The sequence below is a fragment of the Furipterus horrens genome, unplaced genomic scaffold (assembly GCF_987537825.1).
Source record: "Furipterus horrens unplaced genomic scaffold, mFurHor1.1.pri manual_scaffold_3, whole genome shotgun sequence".
Classification (NCBI taxonomy): domain Eukaryota; kingdom Metazoa; phylum Chordata; class Mammalia; order Chiroptera; family Furipteridae; genus Furipterus; species Furipterus horrens.
This window is the reverse complement of record NW_028327173.1, coordinates 72,955,854-72,981,441: the sequence shown is the minus strand read 5'-3', so window position 1 is coordinate 72,981,441 and position 25,588 is coordinate 72,955,854. Positions and strand designations below refer to the sequence as shown.

Here is a 25,588-nt window from a genome sequence, read left to right as displayed (position 1 = left end):
ATCGTTCTCTCTAATCTGGAGATGGTGCTGTTAGGAGAAAACCCAAAAGTCTAATCAGGATCAGTTCTGAAGAACTGACATGCAACTTTATTCAAATTAGTAAGAGGTTTAATAGGAGAAACTTTCATACACAGGCAAGGCAGCTGCCACACCCCGTTCATTCCGAAGGAGGTAACACCCCTGCTGGGCCTTAGGCCAGTGATGTCTCCAAACCCATTGGTCTAGCCAAGGTGCCACACTCACACAGTTTCCGTGCTCCTCGTCTCCTCTCCAAGCCTATCTGGGCCCCCGGTGCTTCTGTAGCACTTTAGCCATAACATTGCTCCTCTTCTACATGAATCCCTTCAACCCCTCCTTCACACTGCCTCTTCTGCCTGTCTATCCCTAGGTTACTCATGGTTAACTTTCCTGATATTCTAATCCATATTTTTTCCAAAGGCCTCTGGCACTTTTCTGACTTCTAGCTTCTCTCCAATGATGTTGGACGCTAGCTCCTGCCCCACTCCACTCCAGCCAGACAGAGATGAAATTAGAACCATTCGAGAGCTTGCTTTCCTTCAGTCGCCTGATCATTACCGCTGTGGGTCAGGTCTCCGGGTGCAGACCACAGCTTGAGCTAAGCTTTATTGACTGACTTTGGGCCCAGCACCTCGGAAAAGCTTAGATATTCCACCTTTCATGGCACTTTTCTCAAGCTTCCGTCCCCTCTCCACCAGCGCCTGTGGCTGAGTGCCCAGCGTGCTTTGAACCATGATGTTGGAATGTGATAAAACAATTTCTCTTCCAATTTCTAACTTGCACCTTAGAGAGTCAATTAGAGGCTCCGGGTGGGGACGTGGTGGGTGGAGACCATTGACTCAGGCCTAAGATCCTTCACCACCTTGCCTTCCTTGTCAGTTATGAAGACTCATTACTCAGACTGGAAGCCAGAAATAAAATGAAGGATACAAAAGGTCTGTGTAGTTGGTTCAGAAATGGCTCAAGATGCACTAGACACATAAGGGGTCCATTTGGCTATGAGCCAGGAAATGGGGTGGGGGAAGGGAGTCAAGCTGGTGTGTGTGCACAGCAGTCCCAGCCCTTCGGAGCTAGGTCATGGTGATTTCTGAATGAGGAAGTTGGAGGCTCAGAAAACTCTTTTTCTCCTTGAAATTTTGGATCAGAAATCTGGTCTCTGTAACCTTGATTCTTTTTAGCCTATCTCCACTTAATGAGGTTTGCCTGAGCATTTGCTTTGTGCAAGGACTTGGGCCAACTTGGGGTCGCAAACACCAAGCAGGAAGATTTGCCCCTTCCAAGAGGTTGTGCTCCTCTGGGGGTTGGTGATGAGACATGTGATGAGGGTCCTTTATCCAGTGCAGAGTTCTCGGAAACCTTCCTGGGAAAGGGTGGCTGACTTGAGTGACAAAGGGTGAATAAGAGATGGTGAGGCAGAGAAAGGTAGGAAGAGCATTCCAACCAGAAGAGACAGCAGGGACAATGGCTTGGATGCATGGAACTGCACAGAGAACCCCAAGCCATGCACTATTGCTGGGGGATAAACATGAGTGAGGGAAAGAGAAAGGGTTTGGTTAATCTGAGAGCAGGGACCCCCCAGCCATGTAGGGCCTGGCGTGGCCAACCAATGAGCTGCTTGTCTTTCTATAGTTACATCTTTACCATTCATTCTCCCTCACTTTGTAGAACAGATTTTGGAAAATGCTCCCCTGCCCTGGTTGTGTTCGGAAGACTGCAAGGGAAGGGGCTTGTTTTTGCCTTGTATCTCAGAAGAGTCAGGAGCAAAGGTGACAGTTTCAGGGATGGGCTTGGTAGGGGCAGCAAGAACGAAGTGAGAAAACCCATAGGGGGCAGTGGGACACATGGACAGTAAAGCCAACATACTCCCTAAATGTGATCCTCGGAACACAGCTCTTAAGCCCAGAAGGACTTCAGTTTCGTTAAAAAAAAAAAATTATTACAAAGGATTATGTATATTAAATTACATTATTTATGTTATATAATTTACTGCTAATCTTTCCTGTGAACAACTCTGTCGTTTGAAAGCAACTTTAACCGAAAGCAACCTTCCTTAGTCAACAGAAAGGGTGTCATCTTCCATCACAATAATGCTCATCCTCACACGGCTCAACTCACCAAAAATTTCTTGAAAGAGCTTGGTTGGGAAATGTTGCTTCATCCTCCATATTCTCCTGACCTTGATCCTTCTGATTATCACTTGTTTCGGGGACCACAGAACCATTTTGATGGTCTTAGGATGACATCAAGAGAAGAGGTTGAAAATGAGTTGGATTCATATTTTGCTTCAAAACCTAAAGAATTTTACAAGTGTGGCATTTATAAGCTAGTTGACAGATGGAATGAGGTTCTAGAAAGCAAAGGAGGTTATGTTAATGAATAAATATTTTCATAATCATGGGCTTTTTTATTTTTAAAATAGACCTCAAAATCAGACATTACTTTTGCACCAACCTTATATAATCTTTTGCATATATCAAATATTGCATAATAAAATTATATATAACACATGTTATATATGTAACATTTACCCTGGCTGGTTTGGCTCAGTGGATTGAGCGTCGGCCTGCGAGCTAAGTGTCGCTGGTTCGATCTTCCAGTCAGGGCACATCAGAGAAGGAAAACTCTGATTCCAAAAAACCTCCGCTGCCTTGCAGCATACCTCTTCAGGGGAAAGGCTAAGGGAGTAAACCCCCGACAGAAAATCCGGAGCCGGAGTCCCTAAGGCGGTTTGACGTTGTAGTCAACACCGGCAACTCCTGCGGCGCACCTGAAGCCAAGCTGTATCGACTCCGTCTTTCCCTTGGACCCTTCAGCTGCGAAGAGAGGGGGGGTCTGCTGCATGGGCAACAGCAGACCCTCCATATCACCCTGCCCAGGCTCTGTAGCTTCAGCTTCACTGGAGAGGACACTCCAGCGTCATCACAAGATGTCGATTCAACACGGGAGGAGGGAGGAGACAGATACCGTGTCACTCCCGAGTCGGACTGCACAGCCATTCTTGGCGGTGCAGATAGACTCTTAAGAAGCTACACCATCGTCTCTCGAGACGGACGGCTGCCGACGACGATATGTAACATAGGTATGTTTTTAGGCATAATAACATGAACACTCTGAACCCACTGCCCAATTTAAGAACATGAGCATTACAATAATATTCTTCCCAAACACAAGCCCTGCCAAACCTTCAGTCTTGGAGGTCACCACTGTTTTAAATTTTGTTTACCAATCCCTTGCTTAAACATGCTTATCTCACATTATTTTATTCCTTAAAATATATACTTTAGTTTGCTTTTGGGGGGATGACATAAAAATGGTGGTATATGGTAGTATAGAGTCATATGGAATTTTTTTCACTCATCATTGTTTTGGGGGTTTTTTTTGTTTTTTTTTGTTTTTTTGTTTTTTTTCATGCTTAGTTTTAAAAGTGAGGCAGGTCCTGCACAGACTTAAGAACCAATTTAATCAGACTTTCTAACTGTAATATGGAAGAGCAGAACAATTAGATTCTGAGTTCTCAAATTCTGTTAATGATAAAATGTTTGCATTGCTAGGGCTTCAGTGCTTGGTCCAATTTGTTGGCTTTCCTTTGTCCATGTCCATTTCCATTTCGTCAGATTGTAGTGTTATTTGTATATTAATCAGATCCCTTATCCCCTAGGTTTCTGAATTTGTGCAGAGGAAGCACTTCTATGAATGACCTCAAGACATGACCTCTAGACACTTCCTAATTTCCTTCACTGAGTTTGTTTATTTATGTTTAGAGAGAGGAGAAGGGAGGGAGAAATAGAGGGAGAGAAACATCAATGTGTGGTTGCCTTTCATGGGCCCTCCTAACTGGGGATCTGGACTGCGACCCAAGCCTGTGCCCTGACTGGGATTCGAACTGGTGACCCTTTGGTTCACAGGCCAGTGCTCAATCCACTGAGCCACATCAGAAAGGGCTCCTTCACCAAGTTTTGTACCTGTCTCTAAGATACCTCTTGCTGTAAACTTTTACCTTCACACCAGTCTTCAGAAACTGTTTTCTTCTTTCTATGTCTTTTAGTGAATAATGAGAGTTTCACAGCAAAACCATAGGGAAGCCTTTAGAAAAAAATCTTTGATGGGGCTGGAGACTGAACAGAGGAAGGATCTAACCTGATCCCTCTTGGTGTTCTGAGTAACATAGGTCTCGTATTAGTTTCCTAGGGTTCTGCAACCCATTACCACAAACGTGGTGACTAGAAACAGTAGAAATGTATTTTCTCACAGTTCTGGAGGCTAGAAGTCTAACACAGAAGTACTGTCAGGGCCCCACTCCGGAGGCGTTAGGAAGGATCTATAGTGTTCCCTGGCTTGTAACTGCATCACTTCAACCTTTGTCTCTTCCTTCATGTGGCCTTAGTTTCTGTGGGTGCCATGTGTCTTCTCCTTTTCTCTCTCCTATAAGGATACCTGTGACTGGATTTAGGGCCCACCTGAATCAGTACAGGATGATCTCATCTCAAGATCTTTTTTTTTTTTTTTTTTTTTTTTGGTTTTTCAATTACAGTTGTCCCATTTTTTCCCCATTTGTCTCCCCACCCAGCCCACCCCTTCTCCCATAATAATATTCCTCCCCGTTGTCCATGTCCATGAGTCATCTATACACGTTCTTTGACTAGGCCCTTCCCTTACTTATCCCCCTTCTCTCATCTCAAGATCTTTACCTTAACTACCTTTATTCTAAAAAAGAGTCACATTCTGAGGTTCCATATAGACATATCTGGGGGGATTATTTTTCTCACTAGAGACCTACGGAAGCTACAAAAAGAAAATGCCCTGTGGTTAGATAAGTTTTTTAAATATTCTTCTCTATATCTACCTCAGAGCTTCACGCTGTTTATCAGTACGTTAGAGACAGCATCACTCTGTGTGTGTGTGTGTGTGTGTGTGTGTGTGTGTGCGTGCGTGCACGCACGTGTGCACAAATGACTATTAACGCTGTTTTGGGAAGTGCTGTTAGGGACTACACATTTTTGGAGGGCATGGCCAACTTAACGTGTTGAAACTGGCAGGGTCTTAGTTGGAGTGTGCGGAGTGATTGCCAAGGCCTTGGGAAGGCCTCCCCGCCAGGTGTGTGGCCCAGCTTCTGTGCCCTGAAGAGCAGACTGAAGGTCACCCTAAATGTTCCTTGGGTAAGTTTCAGCAAAGAAAAACTAAAGATCATAAGTGATCATTTGCTGCTCTTGTTGTGTATATGCAAATGAACAGAATAAATTAAAAATGGACTTAATGCAGTCCCTTTAATGACAAGGAGGGTAATCTTAGGGAAAAGAACCATTATTCAAGGAAAATCACAATGATCAGCGGTAGACTATAAAGTAGGGCAGCTAACTGTCTCTAAAGTTTCTTTTCATTTAAAATATGTTTTCACTTGAAAGTTAAACCATGTCTGTGGTATCATCAAAGATATTTAAGTTACAGGCAAGAAGAATGTCAAGTGCCTTGCAACTGGATGTCTTTCCAATAAGACAGTCTTACAGATTTAGGGACTTGTTTGTAGGTTATAATACATAAATTAACGTGTTTTCTGTTTGCAAAGGGCATAAGCCTATGACTGCATTACCCGACTGATTGTCTGTACGTATAGGCCTCACTTAATCCTGTCTGCAGCGCTGCCTCCTGAGACTCAACGGTTTGGCTGAACTAAGTGGCTGGGTTGGCGAAGAATGGGGTGGTCTGTGGGCTTCACTTTAAAACTGGTTTCTCTTTTCTATCCTAATGGCGTGGACTGAAAGGGCCCAGAGGTCGGAGAGGGGGGAAACCTAAAATATTTCCCTCAGCCAAAACTAAGTATAATGAGCAAAAGGGTTTTGGACAAGTGAGATGTGCCTAGCACACCTTCCTCCAAAGAAGCCTTTTTTTTTTTTTTTTTTTTTCCCCTAATGTGGAACATTGAAAAATTAATCCCTGCCTTTTGTCATCTAGTGGTTATGGATTGAATGATGTCTTTTAGCCCTTTTTGCCAAATAGGTTGCCCCCAGAACACAACAAGGATGCCAGCCTGTTTAACCAAGCATGCCGTTGTCCGGAGACAGCCAACTGACCTGGAGTCTGCACGATCCTTCCCCATGTGGGAAGGCCACCCTCCCCTCCACACCCCCACTCTTATTAGGGATTTCTGGACCCAAGGGTAGGTAGGATGATGACCATGTCCAGCTTGAAGCAGCTAGAGGAGCATGAGACCTTCGCCCATTGTCCTTTATAAGATTATAAAGGGTCTTAATATCTAAGAGGGAAGGGTTGTTATTTTTTATTCTTAAAATCATTAATTATTTATTAAAAGGGGAAGAATAAGAAAAAGAATAGAAGGGTGAAGCAGGAGAACTTGTACGTACGAGCCATGGGTATGGACTTGGGGGCGGATTGCTGGGGCGGGGGTGCTGGGTGGAGGGGAGTAAAGGGGAAAAAGTTGGAACCATTGTAACCATATCATATCAAAACACTTCTTGAAGGACATCGATCAGAAGCCCAGTGCCCGCATGATCCAGGAGCGCCGCCGATGGCAAGTGGGCAGGTTCTCATCATTAGGACTCCCGTGATGTATGATGGCTGAGTCCCCATGTGGCAGTGGCGATGAGTTCAGCCAACAGCTGGCCAGGATGTTGTCCTGGGCCTGGGCCGCACAGATACATACTGAGGCTTCTGGGTCGTGTCTCAAGTTTTTCAGAGCTGGGTCATGGGAAGGAAAGGGGCCACTTGTGAAGACCAGGTCTCCACATGGGTCTCACACCTTACCTTCCTTCTCACTTCCATGACATGGCTTCGGCACCCTTTGTTCAACCTCCTCTCATCTTACTTTCCTCTCAGCTTCTTCAACGCCTGAAGCAAAACCTGCCTCCTCCAGGAAGTCTTCTTGGAGTGCCCCAGCCTACCTTCAGTTTTCCCATCAGCTTTCCCAGTTACAAAATTAATCTGCCCCTTTTAAGAGTCTGAAGTGCTTGCCCTGAACTAAGTGATTTTGAGTCTGGTTCTCTGAGTCTGGTTTCTTAGACTATAAGCTCCCTTAGGATGGGGCTATGTCCTCTGTCTTGGGGACTCCATGGTACATAACATGTACTCATCTGCATAAAGACTTAACACAACTGAATTGAGCTGAGGACCCTTCCCTTGGGACTTATCCCTTTCCTCTTCTATGACCCACTGTGGGCCTACGCATTCTCTCACTGGCCCCTGAAATCTCACCAACACAGAGCACAACTTACCGGCGTTAACTTCATGCAGATGCTCTTCCGTCATTACGCTCTTCATGGAGGGGACCAGGGACCCTTGAGAATAATCCGAGAGGTGAGCATACCTACCTCCTTACTCTGACCCCACCCCCATCCCACCCTCGGACCAGACCTCCTCAGAGGAGCTCTCCCTTACCCTTCTCCAGCCTTGCCAATGAGGACACAAAAGGAGAACTTTATTCTGACCCTGCAACGGAGTCCCCAAGAGAGGCCCTGGGAGAGGTGGCAGGCTCAAAGGGCAGGGATGGCACCAGGACAGGGGCACGATGTGGGCTGTAGCCAACTCTGACAGACAGCCCCAGGCAGTCACTTAGTCAGACTGGCCCTTAGTATCCTCACCTGAGACTGGAGGCGGTGCTGCCCCAGCTGCCCCTTCTCTGGGGAGTTTGAACCACAATAACATGAAAGACACCAAGTGCCTGGCATACCCTCCAGGCAGGCAGTTGGCAGGGCCCATGGAGGGGCTGAGACCCAGCTCCTCAGCGATGTTACTTAGCCCTCCCCTGCGCCCAGCCTGCATGCCTGGCTCCCAAAGTGCCACCAGATCCTTAAATGGCCTATACCTCTTGCAAGGCCCTTCCTACACTTTCTTACCTGGCTAATTCCTATTTATTTTTGAATATTCAGCTCAACATAGTTGCTCCTCCATGAAATCATTCCTGCCCCTGCCCCCAAGCTAGGTTAAATGCTTCTCTGGGTTCCCAGAGTCCCTGTGAGTCTCTCTCTATCTGTATATGGTCTGTTGTATTTTACATGTGACTTATGAATCTCCCATCAGACCAGGGGTTTCTTCAGCTTCAACTCCCTGGGGAGAGGTAGGGCAGTCTCCAAGGATCCTAGAGCATGGGCACAATTGTATGCAGATATGCATTTTCCTAGAATAGGTGTTCCTAACTTTCTTCAGAGTCTCACAAAAGATCGGTCACCCATGGAGGCTGGAGTCTTGCCCCACAGTGGGCGCTGTCTGTGGGCAAGGCTGGCACTGCTCAACTCTGTTCCCCCAGCACAGTGCCTGGCAGAGAGGAGACTCCTGCGGTGTTAAACTCCAACACTTTTAGAAGTGATTAATTTGGAACGAGATTGAGGAAGTAATGTCACTCCCCGGGAGAAGCTGCCTCTGAACAGGCCCCCACATTCTGAGGGCTCCCCCAGTCCGGGCATGACTCCTCTGTCCCATCACTGATCATGTGAACGGCATCACCCCCTGAAGGGTTCTTTGTTTCCCTGGACTAAGCATAGTGACTGACACAGAGTAGAGGGTCAACCACCATTTGCTAAACAAACCACTGAAGGGATCCACGGATGGATGGATGGATAAAAAACTGCAACTGATTTGAGGAAAGTCAAGGAAACATCACTTTACAAAGTACAGGGCTGGGAGCATCATCCTCTCTAAGCCTCTTTGCAGCAGGGCTTCCTGGTCTTCGGTGAAGGGTATGTAATTATTTTGTGGGGAGCGGGAGTATAGCTGGGAGAAGACATACCCAGCATGTCATCAGAAGGGTCCTGCAGGGGATTCTGGGTGAGGGGACTCTGCTATTTGTTTTTTCCACACAGAGACAGAGGCTGGCACTGTGGCGAGAATGAAGGTAACTAACATTGAGTGAGTACCGTGACGTGCCAGGCTTCACGTTAAAAAAAAAAAAAAAAATTCTTGTCTAGTCTGTGAAACAGGAGTTGCTCCCCATCTCACAGGTGAGAAAACTGAGCTCAGAGAGGGGGCATCATGGAGCTGAGATTCAACGTCACTTTTCCACGTCCACAGTGGCAGGTCCCCGCTGCGCCAGGGCCCAGGCTGCACTCCAGGGGGAACTGTTCTGCTGTGTATATTTGTCAAGGTTCTGACCTGCACAAGGACTCCAGGCTGAATTCAGCCTGTGGTCCACGCAGTGATCTCAGAGGAGAGAAGACCTTTCTAATTTGCACCACAACTATCTGCTAACCTAACCAACCCTCAAACCCCAGGGGAGGCACCCATCCAGGTGCCCAAAGGGCTGGCAGCTTCCTTCCACGTTGGAGATTGTGCAGAGCCCCAGGAGCAGCACTAGTGCCCAGGTAGGTTACCTATGAACATGACGGAGGACTTCCGGAGAGAGGCTCGGGAATTCTTGGCGTACTCCAGGCTCTGGTTGAGAAATGTGAAGGCGCTGTCTCGGTGGGTGTTCACCTGGGACAAAGAGAACCCCCAAAGTGCTGAGCCCTCATGAGAACTAATTACTCATCCACTCCTCCCGAAGCTGGGAATGGTGACTGTCAGGCAGCCAAGCCCTGGCCTCTTGCCTCCTGAAAATCTCTGCCTGAGCCCCCAGAGGCCAGGCCTCATCTTCTCCTGGCGGATTACAAAAATCACTTTTGTGGTCTTTCTGCCTTGAGTGTCTCCTCTTCCAACCCACCCCCCTGCTGCAGCTGGAAGGAAAATTCTAAAATGCAAGTCCATTCAGAGGTGAGGATGCACATGACGTACAAGGGACATGATCGATAAGGAGAAAGGTCTGACCAGGGTGAAGGATTCAAGTGGCAGAGCAGGTGGGAATAAACTGGAAAGTGAGGAAGTTCTTAAAGACCCTTAAAAGCCAAGCAGGCAGAGGGCTGACTTATGCTTTAGAAAATAGGAAGCCGGCATTCATTCATTTTTTTTTCTTATTTTTAGATTTTATTTATTACTTTTAGAGAGAGGGGGAGGAAGGGAGAAAGAGGGAGGAAAACATCAACATGTGGTTGCTGCTCACGCGCCCCCAACCGGGGACCTGGCCCGCAACTCATGCATGTGCCCTGACCAGGAATTGAACCAGAGGCCCTTTAGTTTGCAGGTGAGCGCTCAATCGGCTAAGCCACACAAGCCAGGGCCCAACATTCATTCTTGATAAGGTGATGGCAAAGCAATAATTTGGGCAAAATAATCTGACAGTGGTGCTTGGGATGAATTTGATCAAGTAGAAACTAGGGGGCAGACATCTTGCTAAGAGGCTGTTGTGGGAAATGAAGAGAAATCTGATCTGATCACTCCCCTGTTGACAATCTCCACATCAGGGAGTGAACTCCTGGGCATGATGCAAAGCCTTTATGATCATGTTCCTTCTCGGCCTCAACTTCCGCACTGCCTTCACCTGCCATGCACATTATGCTCCAGTCCCAGGATGTAGCCCAGTTCTCCTCAGATCTGTGCCTGATACAAGCAGTTGCTCCTAACTGCAGCGCCCTTCCCTCTCTTCATCTGAGGAATTCCCTCTCATCCCTTGAGGCTCAGCTCAGAAGCCAGCTCCTCCCTGAAGCTCCCGCAAACCTCAGGCAGAGCTGATCCCAGCACCTGTGATGTTTCTGCAGCATCTTGCACAATCTTTGTCACAGCACCTATGACATTGTGTTGCAATTATTTATACCCGTTTCCTCCACCAGAGCCTAAGCTCCCCAGAGAGAAGGAGCCGTCTCACTGCACTCAGGGCCTCAGTGCCCTGCACAGGACTTGGCATGCTGCAGGTGCCCAGAAACTGTTGGATGATGGATGGATGAGTGAGTGAGTGAATGAATGAATTGATGACTAGGTTCCCAACCCCTTCCTAAACCAAACGGTAGAACTTAACCTTCGCGTGAGCAAAACTAGGGACAGAGAATCCTGCAGAGTCACAAGCTGGCAGCCCACGGGCCATAAGTGACCAGCCAAGTGGTGACCCACACAGTGTTTTAAGCAAGCTAAACTGATTACTGATTAATGTCTTATAAAAATCTGGGTTTCACTCTGGCCAAGTAGCTCAGTTGGTTAAAATGTCTTCCCAATAAGCCAAGGTTATGGGGTCAGATCCCTGGTCAGGGCATATACAAGAACCAACCAATGAATGCATCAATTAGTGAAAAATAAATCAATGTTTCTCTCTCTAATAAAAAAAAAAAAAATCTGGGTTTCTAGCTTCTCTTGTGAAGGCGAGGACCTGGCAAGAGTGGCTGCACAGTGAATTGGAGCACTCCACTCGGGCTTTCAGCAGGGACTGGGCCCTGCAGGCTGCCACAGGCACTGCCACTGCCTCGTCACTCGTGATGATGTCTGCCCAGTCCCTGGGCACTGCAAGTATTTGAATTAGCGCCCCGGCCAAGCACTTCCTCCAGGGCGTTTTCTCTCTGTGTAAAATGATGGTAACGATATTAGACACTGGGTGAGGAGATTCTGAGCATTCCTGAGAATGGTGGTCCTGAAACATCTTCCCAATCTGATATTTTGTATATATTTGTTAGGTTGGTATGGGGAATACTGACATGCTCGGTCCAAATCTCCCTTTGGGTTTGAAAAATGTATTCTCCCAGCTATGGAGATTGCTTTGGCTTAAGAAAACCGTTAACCCAAGGTCACGTCCCTTCACAGGGGGGCTGGCGGCCAGAGACAGGCAGGATGTAAAGATATGACCCCCGACTCCAATTTGGGGAATCTCACGAAGTGCTGGCTGAGGCCTCCCTGCAACCACGAGGAGGCTTGACTGCTCTGCCACTCTTGCTCCTCGCTTTCCCTTCTGCAGGTGTTAACCCCAAGGGTGCACCCTCTTAAACCCCGTGCGTGCTAATTTGTCTTAGAGTCTGCATCCAGGGGAACCCTGCCCATGACAACAGGGAAGGTAAATGGGACCAGATGGCAAAGCTTCCTAAAAGTTATGCGGAGGTACTGGGCCATATCCAGCACTTTACTACCTTAGGATGTTCTCAGGTGTTACCTAGAAAAGGGGTTCTGTGTGGTCAGATAAGTTTGAAAAACCGTAAATTAAACAGCCATGAAACGTGCCCTTAGCACGGAACATCTCAGAGACTTCAAAGAGCTGATGGTGCTGCAAATACCCAAGAGGAAGATGACAATGCAGTGTTTCCCAAACCTAGTTTGGGACGTCTGAGAACGTCCTTTCTCCCCAGTAGGGCATATCCTATAGAACTGGTGTCATAGCCCTGGCTGCTGTGGCTCACTTGGTTGGAGCACCATCTCATAAACCAAGAGATCTCGGGTTCTATTTCCAGTCAGCGTACGTGCCTAGGTCTGGGGGCTGGGCCTGTCAGGGTGCATACAAGAGGCAACTGATCGATGTTTCTCTCTCATATCGATGTTCCTCTCCCTCTCTCTCTCTCCCCCTCCCTTCCCTTCTCTCTAAAAACCAATAAGCATGTCCTCAGGTAAGGATAAAAAAAAAAAAGAATTGTTGTCATAGACAAGACACTCTGGGAATTACTGTTGTAGAAAAGGGAGCCGGTAAAGCCCTTTCAGCAAGATAAACAGATGTGTGTTTTCACCAGACCACTCTGGTGGCCTGAGTGGGGAACGGATTGGAAAGGTGAGATTAAAAGCTGGGAGACCCACTGGAGGGCTAGACCCAAGTCCTAGCTGAGAGACATCCATGACCTGAACTAAAGGCAGTGACAGTGGGGGTGGGGAGGGAAAATCAGATTCAGACGTATTTAAGATATTTAAGATTGATCCAGTGTGGAAGGTGAGGGAGATGAAGGCGTCTAGGCTGATTCTGGGTTTCAGCTTTGGGGCTCAAGAGGGACAGAGCAAAATGGCAACAGGAAGTCATAAGTTCGGAAGAGACATGCTGAGCTCGCAGTGCGTGTGGTTCAGTTTGGGGTTGGGGGTTGTGTCTGGTAAACCCCTGGAAAGGGAACACTAGGAGTAAGGAGAGAAGTTAGAGACCGAGATGAACATTCAGGAGCCAACAACTCATGGGTGCTATTGGATTTCCAGTCAAGATGTAAAAAAAAAGAAGAGGAAAGGAAAGAACTGCCCATCTCCAACATACTCATAAGGAACCACTGGCATCTTGGAAGCACTCACAAGGTAGTTGCAAATCTTGGCCACCGTCCGTTGCTGGTTGTCCCAGGGCTTCTGGCTATAAGCTCTTTTTGGCAAGTCCCACGCCATGAAGCAAGAACAGCGGGACAGGGTCTTCACGCAGCACTGAGGACCAACAGAAAGAGAATACCAGAGCTGTGGAGTTCCGGGACCGCCAGAACATGTTCCAGAAGAAAGTCGTGTGAAACGGCACTTTGGAAAATCAATTCCCATTTGAAGTGGACAAGCGCAGCTGGTGTTTGGAAGAGGAATCCTGACACAGGTGCTTTCGGAAAACAGACTTCTCACCATAGTGGTTAGTGACTCCGGATCAGTTTCCATAAAGGGAGAGGCGCCCGCAGGGCCAGGGGCCTGCGCACACTCACCGGGCCCACCTTGGCGTTGCCCTCTTGCATGGTCAGCAGCAGGGGAACCAAGGTGCTGATCAGCTGTTCCTCCACGGCAGGGGTGCGGGGCAACGACCGCAGCTTCTGGACCACCTTGCCGTACAACTTGATGCAGGAGGAGCGCACATCTTCTCCTGACTGGGAGAGACGTGGAGGCTCAGGCATGCTCCCTCCTCCAGGAGGCAGCCTGGGCCTCTGCGCCTCACAGGGACACACCCCGGCCTTCCTTCCACTCATTCTGAGCGGCCCTCCAGGCACAGGAGGCACAGAGACAGAGAACAGCAGAGCCCCCTGGTGGGCCTGAGCTGGGGCCAGTGTCTCCCTGCTGGAGCCCAGGTCTGGAGCTCCTCCTGCTCTTCCCAGCTGGGCCTCCTGCTCACCCAAAACATGTCTTAGAGTCAAGTGGGAAAATGAGCCCTCTGCCTGGACCAATAAGAAATGCACCACCTGCAGGTGGACCAATAGCAATGAAGCAAGTCACTGGGAGACTTGATTATAAAAGAAGAGCTCCCTCCATGCGAGCCAATTAGAAAAGGACCTTTCTCTATGCAAACCTATTACAAAAAGATGCAGACAAGTTGGAATGATGAATGAGGTACCCCTTCCCCTGGGCTGACTTGGCCCTGCCCACTTGGCACTGCCCAGGTGCCAGTGGGCCATGGAGGTATTGCAACCTGCCGGGCAGTAAAGAACCATCCTCTATAGCCAACTCCCACCCCTCCCACCCACACCCAAGGGGGTCCCTTACATCACTGAAGTGTGGCAGCAGGATCTGCAGCAGCTCCACATAGGCTGAGCTGTCATTCAGTTTCCTGCGGTCCAGCCCCTTGAAGATGGTCTTGAGGTTTTCGCATGCCTCCATCAACAGCAGCCCATCCACATTCTTCAGAGCCTTCACCATGAAGGGCAGAAGAGCCTGCACCTTGGTGGTCTGTGGGGCAGGAGCATTTGGGATGGGGCCTCCTACTTGGGCTAACAGGTGGGAGACCCAGCCTCTGCTTCACCGAGAAGAACTCAGTGCAACAAGGCTCACTTCCAGGCCTTTGCTTCTGCCATCCCGCCGGCCTGGGACACCCTCACTCAAGCTCTTGCTGTCCCCAGAGCCTTCTTTGGCCCTGCTGACTCCTTCCTGGCCTGAATACCCGAAGCCCTTGGCTGTCTACTCCCTTCTTTGTATAATTATCAGTTAGCTTTAGAGTCTACATCTTGCCATTTCACCTGATATATATATATATATATATATATATCATGAGCTGTAACAGTGCTTGGTAGAAAAAACAAAGCACTTTAAGAAATGCTAATGATGTCCCAACAATCCTAGCCTTGGTTTTCTAATCTGTAAAGCAGGAATAATTACTGCCATCCCCAGCCCCTCTCACACACGCTGCTTTTAGGGACATTGTGAAAACTCTGGATTACAAACTACTTCAAAACAAATGAAGTATTTAGGGAATTATTAAGGGATATCTATTTTACAGATGGAGCAGCTGAGGCACGGACAGAAGCAGGCTCCGATTCTGATTCCAGCCATCGGCACCTGAAAGTCGATGACAGCCAGCTCCGTCCTTCCTCCAACCCAGAGTCCAGCTGGGCTGGGCTTTCCTCTGCCCTCGGCTTACCTTTCCAGTCTTGCGGGCCAGGGTGGCCAGGCCTCGGATGGACAGAATCTTCATGATGGGATCGCGGTGGTTCAGGCCTTCCGCCATCCGCCCCAAAGAGTATTCCTCAGGAATCTGCTGCACCTGCTCCATCTGGAGGAGCTAAGGGAGAAACAGTGATTACTCCCTGGACGGAGGGGATAGGCAGCCCTCTGGGTCCCATGCACTGGTAGCACAGGCCGGATGACCAGGGGCCGGGTGTGGGGCACAAACAATTACTGCCCAGTCAGCACCGTCCAATGCAAGCCACGTGTACAGGCCTAAATTTCCTAATAGCCACATTAAAAGAGTGAAAAGAAATAGGAAACATTAACTTTACTAATACATCTTATTTAACCCAGTATATCCAAACTAGTATCATTTCAGCATGTAATCAATATAAAACTTATTGATATATTTCACACTGAAACTTGGTGTGAATTTTATACTCCGGACACATTTCAATTCAGACTGCATTACAAGGGTCAACTAGGTCCCATGTGGCTGGTGGCAACCGTATTGGACAGTCCAGGTTTGGTTGGTGAGAGCCACTGGTCCTCTGTCTCCACCCAGCACTCAGTGGTGACGGCCCTGCGCCCTGTCCTTTCTGCCCACTCTTCCCAGTGAGCCCCCCATTCTCAGAATCTTAACTGCTGTCCCCGGGTAAATAACTCCTAAGTCTGTGCCTCCAGCTCAGCCTCCATCTGGAGCTTCCAATTTGGAAAACCAACAGTTCACCGCACACCTCCACCAGATGTCCAGCACCTCATGTCAGAGCTGAACATGTCACTACCCAGCTGAGCCCCCATTCTCCCCCATTGCCTTCCTCCATCAACCCTAATTGCTCTGGGGCCCCATTCATGCCTGCCTGCCCTCTAGCCCCACTTGCTATAAACCAGCTTCTAAACAAGCTGCGCACCATTCATGGAATGACCCAGACTGTTTTGTCCCTTTAGGGTGGACAGGATGCCCTTCTGCCACAGCAGCCACCTCCACTCTAGCCCCTGCTTACTTTGCATGACTCCATCTAGAACTCAGCCCCTGAGAAGCCACGTCTGACGGTGCCCCCAAGACTCACCTCGGCTGCTGGCTCCCTTCTCTGGGCCCCCTAGGGCCCTGAACATGGAGACCTTAGGGCTCCCCTCTGTTAATGTGTCTGCCTGCCCTCTCCCATTGTGGGTTTCCTTGAGGACACAAACAAGTGTTTCTCCTTTGGGTCCCTTTGAGACAGCTGTGGTGTGGCATATATGCTTAGGGGACACTTGTTGCCTGAAACATGAAATTTGGTTCCTTTCCTCATTAGAATTGCCCTTCCTCCTGTGTCCCCATTGCAGGGTTAGCAACCGCCACCCCCCCAATTCTTTTCCCAGCCCCAAACCACACATCACTCTCATCTCCTTCCTTTCCCTCCTCACCCTCCCCACCCACCACAACCACCGGTCTTCAATTTCTGCCTAGTTGTCCTCATAAACACTTCTCCTACCTGTTACCCTGCCCTATATCTACTGAGACTAGTGAGACCGTGTGTCTGTATAATGAGAAGAGAGAGCTGGGGAGAGGGGCTCCTACCCATCCATACAGGATACTCAGGCCTGCTATGCACCAGGTTCTGTGCTGGGCACTAGAAATACAGGAAAGAGTAAAGATGATGATGATGGTAATAATAGCAACAGAGCTGACTCACAGAGAGCACTTCCTGTGTCCTGGAACTGTTCTGAGTGCTGGATGTAAACTCACTGAATCCTCATCGAAACCCTATGAGATGGGCAGTTCATTATCCCCACATTACAGGTGCGGAAACCGAGGCACAGGCAGGTTCCGTGACTCACCCAAGGTCACAAAGCTCCCTAGAGGAGTTCCCTGGCCATTGGTAGAAGCAAGTACACACACGACACCCACAGCACAGGGGCCTGGGGAGCCAGGGAGGAACATCTGAGCCTCATCAAAGTTCCAGAGTGTATGCAGCAGGCCTGGCTCTGGCCAGGAGCAGACCACCACCTCTTCTGGGAAGTAGGAGAGCCTAGGGGAGGACCCTTGCTCCTGGAGGAAGGGCCACTGCTCAGGGTTCCAGGCGAATGCTGGGGAAGATTAAGTCTAGAGTGGTGAACACAAGAGCATCCCCCGAGATCTGGCAAGGTCCAACTTCCCACGCCCTCCCTGAAGAAACTGTGCAGCAGCCACTTAAGACTAAGGCCGATTGCAATAGAAGAGCCAGTCATGGAGACGTGGTCTGAAGCTCTCTGGACTCCCTGAGGTGCGTGACCTGGAAAAATGCCCCTAAACTTGAGCCTCACAAGTCTTCCTTTGCAGCACTGCTGTGCAGATTAGAAGGGTAACTAACAAATGAAAGCAGTCAGCACAGGGTTTGGGACATAGTAGGCCCTCAAGAAATGGCATTTTCCCTTTCCACACCAGAACCATGCGGAAAATTAGAAGTAAGACCCATGCTTATCATCCTGGAGGTGATGTTCTGCTGGTGCCTGCAAAGCCAGGCAAAGTGTCCACTCTGACCCTCACTTCTCTATTCAATCTCCCCATCTGGGAGCCCTCTGAGGACTGGGTCTGGGGCTGCAATGCATGGCCCCTGTTCTGCAGACTCACAGTCCAGAAGAGGACTTCTGCAGAGGCGGAAAATATGCAAGGAGTACCTGGAATGCCATGCTGCCTCCTGTCCACCTGGCAGACTTTGCTCACCTGTCAAGGCCTGTCTCAGATGGCACCTCCTCCAGGAAGCCTTCCTTAACTGAGCCTCCTGCATCTGAGCCCCACTGTACAGACCCCAGTGATAGCCCTGACCCACTCCATGGCAATCAGCAGGTCAAAAGAGGCACACAGGGGTAGGTTAAGAGAGTGGGTTTTGCAAGTGTCCGTCAACTGATGAATGGATAAACAAAACATGGTATATACATACTACGAAATATGATTTAGCCTTAAAAAGGAATGAAATTCTACAACATGGGTGAATCTAAAAAACCTTATGATAAGTATAATAAGGCAGATAGTGTAGATTTCACTTATCCAAAACCTAGAAAAGGCAGATTCACAGAGACAGGAAGTAGAAGGTGGTTCCAGGGGCCAGGAGAGGGGGGATGGGAAGTTTCAGTTTGGGAAGGAAGATGAAAAAGTTCGGGAGATGATGGTGGTGATGGCTGCACAACACTACGAATGCACTTAAAGCCACTGTGCTGTGCAGTTAAAATTATAAAAGTAGCAAGTTTTGTGATATACATGGTGGGGCAAAAGTAGGCTTACAGCTGTTGGTATGGAAAATAATACAATAATTAATAAATAATAATACAAAAATAATGTACTCACAAGTGTAAACCTACTTTTGCCCCATGTGTATTTTACCACACGCGCACATACGCGCGCACACATACACACACATACACACAGTGTTCTAAGAGCTCAGATGTCTGTGTTTGAATTCCGGATCTGCCACTTACAGGCTGCATGGCCTTAGGAAAGTTATTTAAATCTGTGCCTGTTTATTCCTCTGAAATGGGAGATAGAATGGTATCTGCACCATCAGATTATGTGAGGATTACATGAATCGGTATGTGTAAGGCTCCTAGAATGTGCCTGGAAGATAGTAAGTGCTCAGTACGTGTTCTATTATTATAAGTCAGTCTCCCCTTCTGGGTCTGACCCTAGCCATGTCCTGACTCATCTTTCCCCAGCAACCCCCTCCTAGTACCCACACACACACTCACTCAGCTTAGATGTCACTTGCTCAAGGAAGCCCTCCCTGATGATCCCCATCATAGCACACATCACTCTACAGCACCCCATGTTATAATGGGGATGTCCCCTCGCTCCTTTGTGGCACCACGGATTCATTGAGGGCAGGCCAGAATCAAACGTATGTTTATACCTCCAATCTGGTGCTTGGCACACAGAAATGCCCAGCAAAGGATAGCGGTTGCCTGGGGAACAGAAGGGGTCTGAGAAGAGTGGAATGGGGTGAAGGAGTGGAGAGAGGAGGAGAAAAGGGAGGGAAGAAGGAGCTCTTCCTATTCAAGAGAAATCATGCTCACCACAGACTGTCAATTGTTAAGTACTATTTGCGCAGGAGAAAAGACCACTAATGTGAACTGAAGCCTATGCTCAGGGGAAGGCCTGGGAGCAGCCCCACCGTGCACGCAGTGCCCCATTGGTACCTCCACTAAGAAGGCGGTGGCGGTGATCTTGTGCTTCTCGTCGCCTCGCTCCAGGAGCGGGATGAGCAGGTAGAGGATGCGGCCCAGGTCCCGGCAGGAGCAGTGCACCATGGCCCTGCAGGTGGGGAAGGGGAGCAGTCCCTCAGGCTCTCTGGCCCCAGGGAGGCCTGCTGTGTGGGAGTCTGGCCGAGACACTGGAAACCATGGACAAGACAGGGTCACCTGGGCTTCTGCATTCCCAGGATTTCCCACCTGGACAGGACCTCGGAGGCCATCTAGTTTAACTATTTTGTTTTACAGATGGGGAAACTGAGGCTTAGAGTAGGAATGTGGCTTGCCCAACAGCACAGGGCAAATCAGTAAGACAGCCTGGCTTCAGACTGCCCACTGAACAGGACCACCCCAGGAGGAGGAGGCCGGAAGGAGAGGGTGTGAGGACCCGCTCACTAAGCGCCCGGCAGCAGCCAGGTGCTTTCACAGTGTTATTGCATTTGATCGTCCCCATTAAGCCTCGAGCAGATTACCATTATTATTCCCATTTTCATAAATAAGGGGACAGGGGCTTCAAGTGTAACCTGCTCAGGATCACAGAACCGGAAAAATGGCACAGCTGGCACCCCAGCCCAGGGCCCCCCACTCCAGCTGCCTTGTTCGTTGTACCAAGTCAGTGGTTCTCAAAACGTGGCCCCTTGATCAGCAGTATCAGCATCCCTGGAAACGTGTCAAAAATTCACATTCTCGGGCCCCCATCCCAGACCGACTGAATCAGAAACCCTGAGAGTGGGGCCCAGCAATCGGTGTTTCCACAAGCCCTGCTTGCTAAAGTCTGGGGACCACTGCACTATGCTCCATTATCAGCGAACCCAGGAAGTGTGGCAGTTGTGCACAGAGACTGGAGTAAGGCAGCTCGGGCTCAAATCCTGGCCCCACCACTAGCTGTGTGACTTTGGCAAGTCACTTAACTTCTCTGTGCCTTGGTTTCCTCTTTGGTAACACTGGGATAACAGTAGTACTATTTCATCGGTCACGGTGAGAATTAAATGGAATAATTCACATACATACAGCTCTTTGCACGGTGCCTCAAGCATAGTAAGTGCTCAATAAATGTGCTTGTATCCTGAGACCCCAAGGAGACCCCATCCTGGGCACTTGGTGCAGGGCTGAGGCAGGCATTCCTGCAGGACTCACATCTTTAAAATCAAGGTGTCTGTCCTCTCCTGACTCCATGGGAGGCTGTGTGTGGTTGCAGGAAAGAGCCCCATTTGGGGTCAGCAGGTCATTTCCCAGCTTGGCCACTTCCAGGCTCTGTGACCTTTGGGACACAACTGTCCCTCTCTGGCATCCTCCTCTGCATCAGTAATTCCTGCCCCACCAGGCAGCATAACGATAGTAAGAGCTAACCTGTGTGTCTGAGCTCTGACCATATGCCAGGGGCCGTGCCAAATTCTTTACTTAATCCTCACCCCAAATCTTGGCTGTGGGTCCTATTATTATTTCCTTATGACTAAAGGGAAAGCCGAGACATGGACAGGGATGTAACTTGCCCTGGGTCACACAGATGGGACGCAGCAAGCGGGCATTCAGACGCAGGCAGACCACCTCCAAGGCCACACTCTGACCCTCTCAGCCATCCCATCATTTCTGTAGCACTGGGGGTATTAAATTCATGATGCTGTGAGGGAAGGTGCTTTGTAAACAACCCAAGTGCTCTGTGGTTGCCAGGTCCTGTGATACCCGGTTTGCTCTGAAGAGCGTGCACCGTCGTTCACATCTGTGTTGTCTACCCACCAAGGCAGACGGGATCTGCTGGTTTTAGAGGAGAGGTGATGGACTGAGGGAAGGGTTTTGCCCAGAGGCCTGCAAACCCAAGTCTGTCTGAAGACGCTGAGGTCCCTCCCCTCCCTCCAACCCCTGCCTTGGGGGCCCCTGGCCTCACCTAGCCAGCAGGGACACTCCTCGGTGGTGGTTCTCCGCTTGTCCCATGAGCTCCCAGCCGCCCTGGTCATCCAGAAAGGTGGCCTCGGACGAGCAGCCCATCTTCAGCAGCAGGGTTTTCACCACTTTGACCACCCAACTGCCAAGATAAGGGGGCTGAGACCTCATGTCACCCCGCTCCCAGCAGGCTGGGCCGCCCTCCACCCAGGACTCTCCCACCATCAGCTCCCATCTGGCCAGACAAGCTCCTCTCTGTCATGCTAATCATTAGCTAGTGGTGTCCAGTGTATCCACAAAAAGTGGCTTTTTTACAAACAATTATTAGCTTTGAGGACAAGAGTGTAAACAGAAGCAAGATGTCCCTCTCTTTGGAGCTGCTGCTTTACCCTCCCTTTTCCCTGAGTTTCTTTACTGAACGGAGAGGTCGGATTGGAGCCTCCCGCCTCCCAGGTCCTGCCTCAAGCTTGCCCTCCACCCCCATCAAGCCCATGGCGGGGGGAGCTCCATGGGACAGTCCTTTCTGCTCCTTCAGACACAGTCTCCTGTCCAACCCTGAGTCCTTCATTCGCTCAGGACACTTAAGGAGTGAGTCCCAAGTCTAGGTGCACAACAAAAGTCCCTGGGGAGCCTGCACCACCCGGCGACTATCAGGCTGGGACGCCGGTCTGTGCTTTGAAGGCCCTGGGTGAGCCTGAGGAGCCCCGGTACGAGGGAACAGGAGGAGGGCTCCGCCAGGGGCTGTCATCCGCCTGCATGCACGGCCCCGGCTGCTCATGGGTATATATTGTATATGTGTGTGTGTGCGGACATGCACGTGTGTAGATCTGTGAGTGTGTGTATGAGCCTTTAGTAAAATAAAAACCGACAATGTGTGGAATAAAGTTTACATTTAAACACAGTTTTCCAGAAAGCCAAACCCTTGCTTTAAGCGTTTAAGACACGGTTTTGTGGGCATAGTTCAGCTGATGCTCAGGGCTGGTGGTTCTCAGGATCCAGGACAAGGCATCAAAGCATTTTGGAACTCAGGTGATGTTCAGGAATTTGCTCTGAGTTTTTCTCTTTGGGGTTTTGTAATGAATATGAGTCCAGTGTAGAAATTCAAGTCATGCAATCTTTGTGCGGATTCTTTGAAACATGTGCTGTCGGGGACAGTCCTTCACCAGTCATGCCATTAAGAGTTTAAAGTTACACACACACACACATATGCATACATGCACACACATGCATACACACACACACACACACACACGAGGGGATGGAGTGGGGTAGGCCCCAGATGTTGTTCACCCTAACAGCCGAGGGCTCACCCTCCCCAACTCTCCCATCCACTGTCCTCCCTCTGCCCCTGAAACTCCCAGCACTGGCTAAGCTGAGATTTATGCATTTTGTTTAGAGAAGGAAGGTTATACCTTCCAGTTCCAGTATTAGCAGCACCTTTAACTAAAACAGAACAAACCACCTGCGTGTGCTCTCTGTTATATGTCTCCATGTCCGGTGGCAGTTGGTCACCTCTCGCTAACTGGTTTGGTGACAGCATTGAGCTCAGGGCTCAGAAGCTCAACAGGGAAGAATGTGACTTAAGAGGTTTCAGACAGTCACAGCAGACCCCTGACCTCATCTGTGCAGCCCACAAAGAATGTAGATTTAGGCCAAAGCTTCCAAACACAGAGCTACATCATTCATAGTTTGTCTTCTCCCACTTCACCACTTTCTCAATAAGGCTCCAAAGTTTAACAAAAATGACCTTCTCCATCACCCTTCCTCCCACCTCACTCCCGAAGAGACACCTGGAAAAGCTCAAAGAAGGCCCTGTGCTGCTTTGTAAAAAGGCAGAGGTACACTGTTGGGAGAAAGCTGCGGGGTAGGGGGTGCATTTCCTTTGGCTCCCCAAACACCAACTCAGCGGGCTTCACCTTCCTGGAAGGTTCTTGGCTTTTCCCAGCAAATGGAGCCAGTGTTACCCTGTCCCTGCACTGAGATGGGGGGTGGGAAGCGGGCAGGGAGCAAGGATCCAACACCAGCTGCTTCAGAGCCCGAGGCTGCTGCACAGCATGGAAGCTGAACTGCACGGGATGCACTGTCAAGCTCTATCTATGGTGTCCGGTCCGGCAGGACGCCCCCACTCCCTTCAAACCCAAGTCCGTGTGACAGAGCTGGGGCCCACACTCATTGCCTCCACCCACCTCTCCTCACGGGAGGCTGTGACAGTCTCTGTGCACTTAGCCATCTCCTTAGAGCTTTTCCTTTCCTTCACCGGGGCCTGGAACACCCACGACCCACTTGACTTCCACGTCCCGGTGCCTAGTTTCCTCGGGCTGCCCCAACCAACGGCCACATAATTGGTGGCTTAAAACAACAGAAATTTATTCTCTCTCCATTCTGGACGCCAGAAGTCCCAGATCCAGTTGCCAGCAGGGCCCTGCTCCCTCTGAGGGTCGAGGAGAGGACCCGTCCCGGCCTCCGCCTGCTTCCGGTGACTCATGGCGTTCCTTGGCTTGTGGCTGCGGCTCTCCGGTCTCTGCCTCTCTTCACGTGGCCTTCTCCTCCGTGTGCGTCTTTTCCTCTTCGTATAACAACACTTATTGCTGCATTTAGGACCCACCTGGCTCATCCAGGATGATGTCATCTCAAGCTCCTCAATTATCTTCAAAGACTCTTTTTCCAAATAAGGTCACACTTGGAGGTTCCAGGTGGGACCCGCCATGCAGCCCTCTCCACCCAGGTACCACCTTGTGGCTTTTCTGGTCCCCTTCAGCGTGGCACTTGCCCACCTCTGGTTTTCTGTCTCAGATGCTGCCTCCTGCGAGGCAGAGGTGAGGGTGGACGCTCAGGCTCTCTTCCAGCTCCCTGGTGCAAGCATCAACAGATTGAAGCCCTCCATGTCAGGAGTTTGCACCTTCACTCGGCAGCCCAGGACTTTTCCACGATGTGTTCCTCTTCTTCCTCCTCCACTGCCCCCTCCACTTTCCTCTGGTTTTGTTTTCCCTCCAGCCACCAGCTTTCTGAGTCAGGGGTGACACCCTCATGGCAGCACCTGTGAGCACCAGGGGAGTGAGTGCCAGTGTCCCGCTGTGATGCCATCCTATTTAGTCCTTACAACACACCTAGGGGGTAGAAATCCCTTACCCCATTTTATAGGCAAAGGAACAAGCCACCAAGACGTTAAGGTAGTTTCCCTAAAGTGCAAACCACAAAGTGGTGGAAGCATGACTCAAATCCAAGCCCAGCTGCAAAACTGCTTGCCCTGTGCCCCTCAAAGTGCACCTCTGTGAGCATAACACGCAAGAGAAGCCAAAAAGGAAAAAGCTAACAAACTGGTCTACATACATTTAAAATTTCTCAGTGGCAAAAACAAACAAACAAAAAAATAAATAAACAATAAAATAGTTGCCAGTCATGTAACAAACTAGAATATAAATGACAAAGAGCCGTGTCCTTAATATATAAAGCACTTCTACAAATAATTAAGGAAAATTCCCAACAGTTTTGTATAAAATTGGACAAAGGACAAGAACAAGTGACTCACAGAAAACACAAATAGCATCTCAACCTCAACCCCACTCACGATAAGAGAAACACAAACTAAAAATGCAGCAAAATACAGTATTCTCTCACTTATCGCAGGTATTATGTTCTAGACCCCCCCCCCGTGAAGTAGGAACCTTACATTTATTCTACACTCTTAAATCTACGTAACTTTAACACCATACGTATACAGTACCGCAAAATCCCGCGATATAGCGAAAAATCCGCGATAAATAATTAAATATATATATTTTTTAATTCCGCGGTGCAGTGAGACTGCGATAAGCGAACTGCGATATAGAGAGGGACTACTGTACCTTTTGTTCCCCAGTTCTCAGACTGGCTGAGATGAAAATGTTTTATACAGTATTGTGCTGGCAAAATGCGAGGAGACAGACACTCATACACCACTGGTGGCGGTGCCCTTGTTGGAGGCTATTTGGCAAGTTCGGTGCTTTAGGATATATTGCAATTCCTCTTCCATCACATCACTGGTCAGGAACTCTTTTCCCCACACATTCCTATTCCACCTGACTATTTAGATGCAGAGACCTTCTTTGCTGCAGCCACCCTGCTGTCAGGAATTCCTCCTATACATACGATCGCATGTGTGCACATACAGACATGTGGACAAGCAAACTCACTGCAGCATTGTTTGTAATCACAAAGGGCTTCAAAGTGCCTAAACGAAGAGGACTCTGGTAAAATAAATTACGGTACATTGAAATTAATATTGAAATTAATTTTTTTACATGGAAATATTATGCAGCTGTGAAAAATGATGGGTGGCACTATATGTAATTATCTCCAAGACATAATATATGCTAAAAGCAAAAATGTGTAACTGCGTAAG

The 25,588-nt window shown here is 49.1% G+C and overlaps 1 protein-coding gene across 1 annotated transcript in view; it reads right to left on the bottom strand.

Moving 5' to 3' along the window:
* Positions 1–6,502: 6,502 nt before the first annotated feature.
* Positions 6,503–25,588, bottom strand: part of LOC150015320 (maestro heat-like repeat-containing protein family member 7) — a 31,241-nt gene continuing 12,155 nt past the window's right edge. The window contains exons 11-19 of the mRNA XM_090268289.1: positions 21,212–21,349; positions 19,276–19,390; positions 15,098–15,238; positions 14,227–14,409; positions 13,458–13,616; positions 13,075–13,197; positions 9,336–9,438; positions 7,245–7,307; positions 6,503–6,711 (exon numbers count right to left, since the gene is read on the bottom strand). Coding sequence (XP_090124415.1) covers positions 6,503–6,711; positions 7,245–7,307; positions 9,336–9,438; positions 13,075–13,197; positions 13,458–13,616; positions 14,227–14,409; positions 15,098–15,238; positions 19,276–19,390; positions 21,212–21,349 — 1,234 coding nt within the window. The remainder of the gene's footprint in view (positions 6,712–7,244; positions 7,308–9,335; positions 9,439–13,074; positions 13,198–13,457; positions 13,617–14,226; positions 14,410–15,097; positions 15,239–19,275; positions 19,391–21,211; positions 21,350–25,588) is intronic.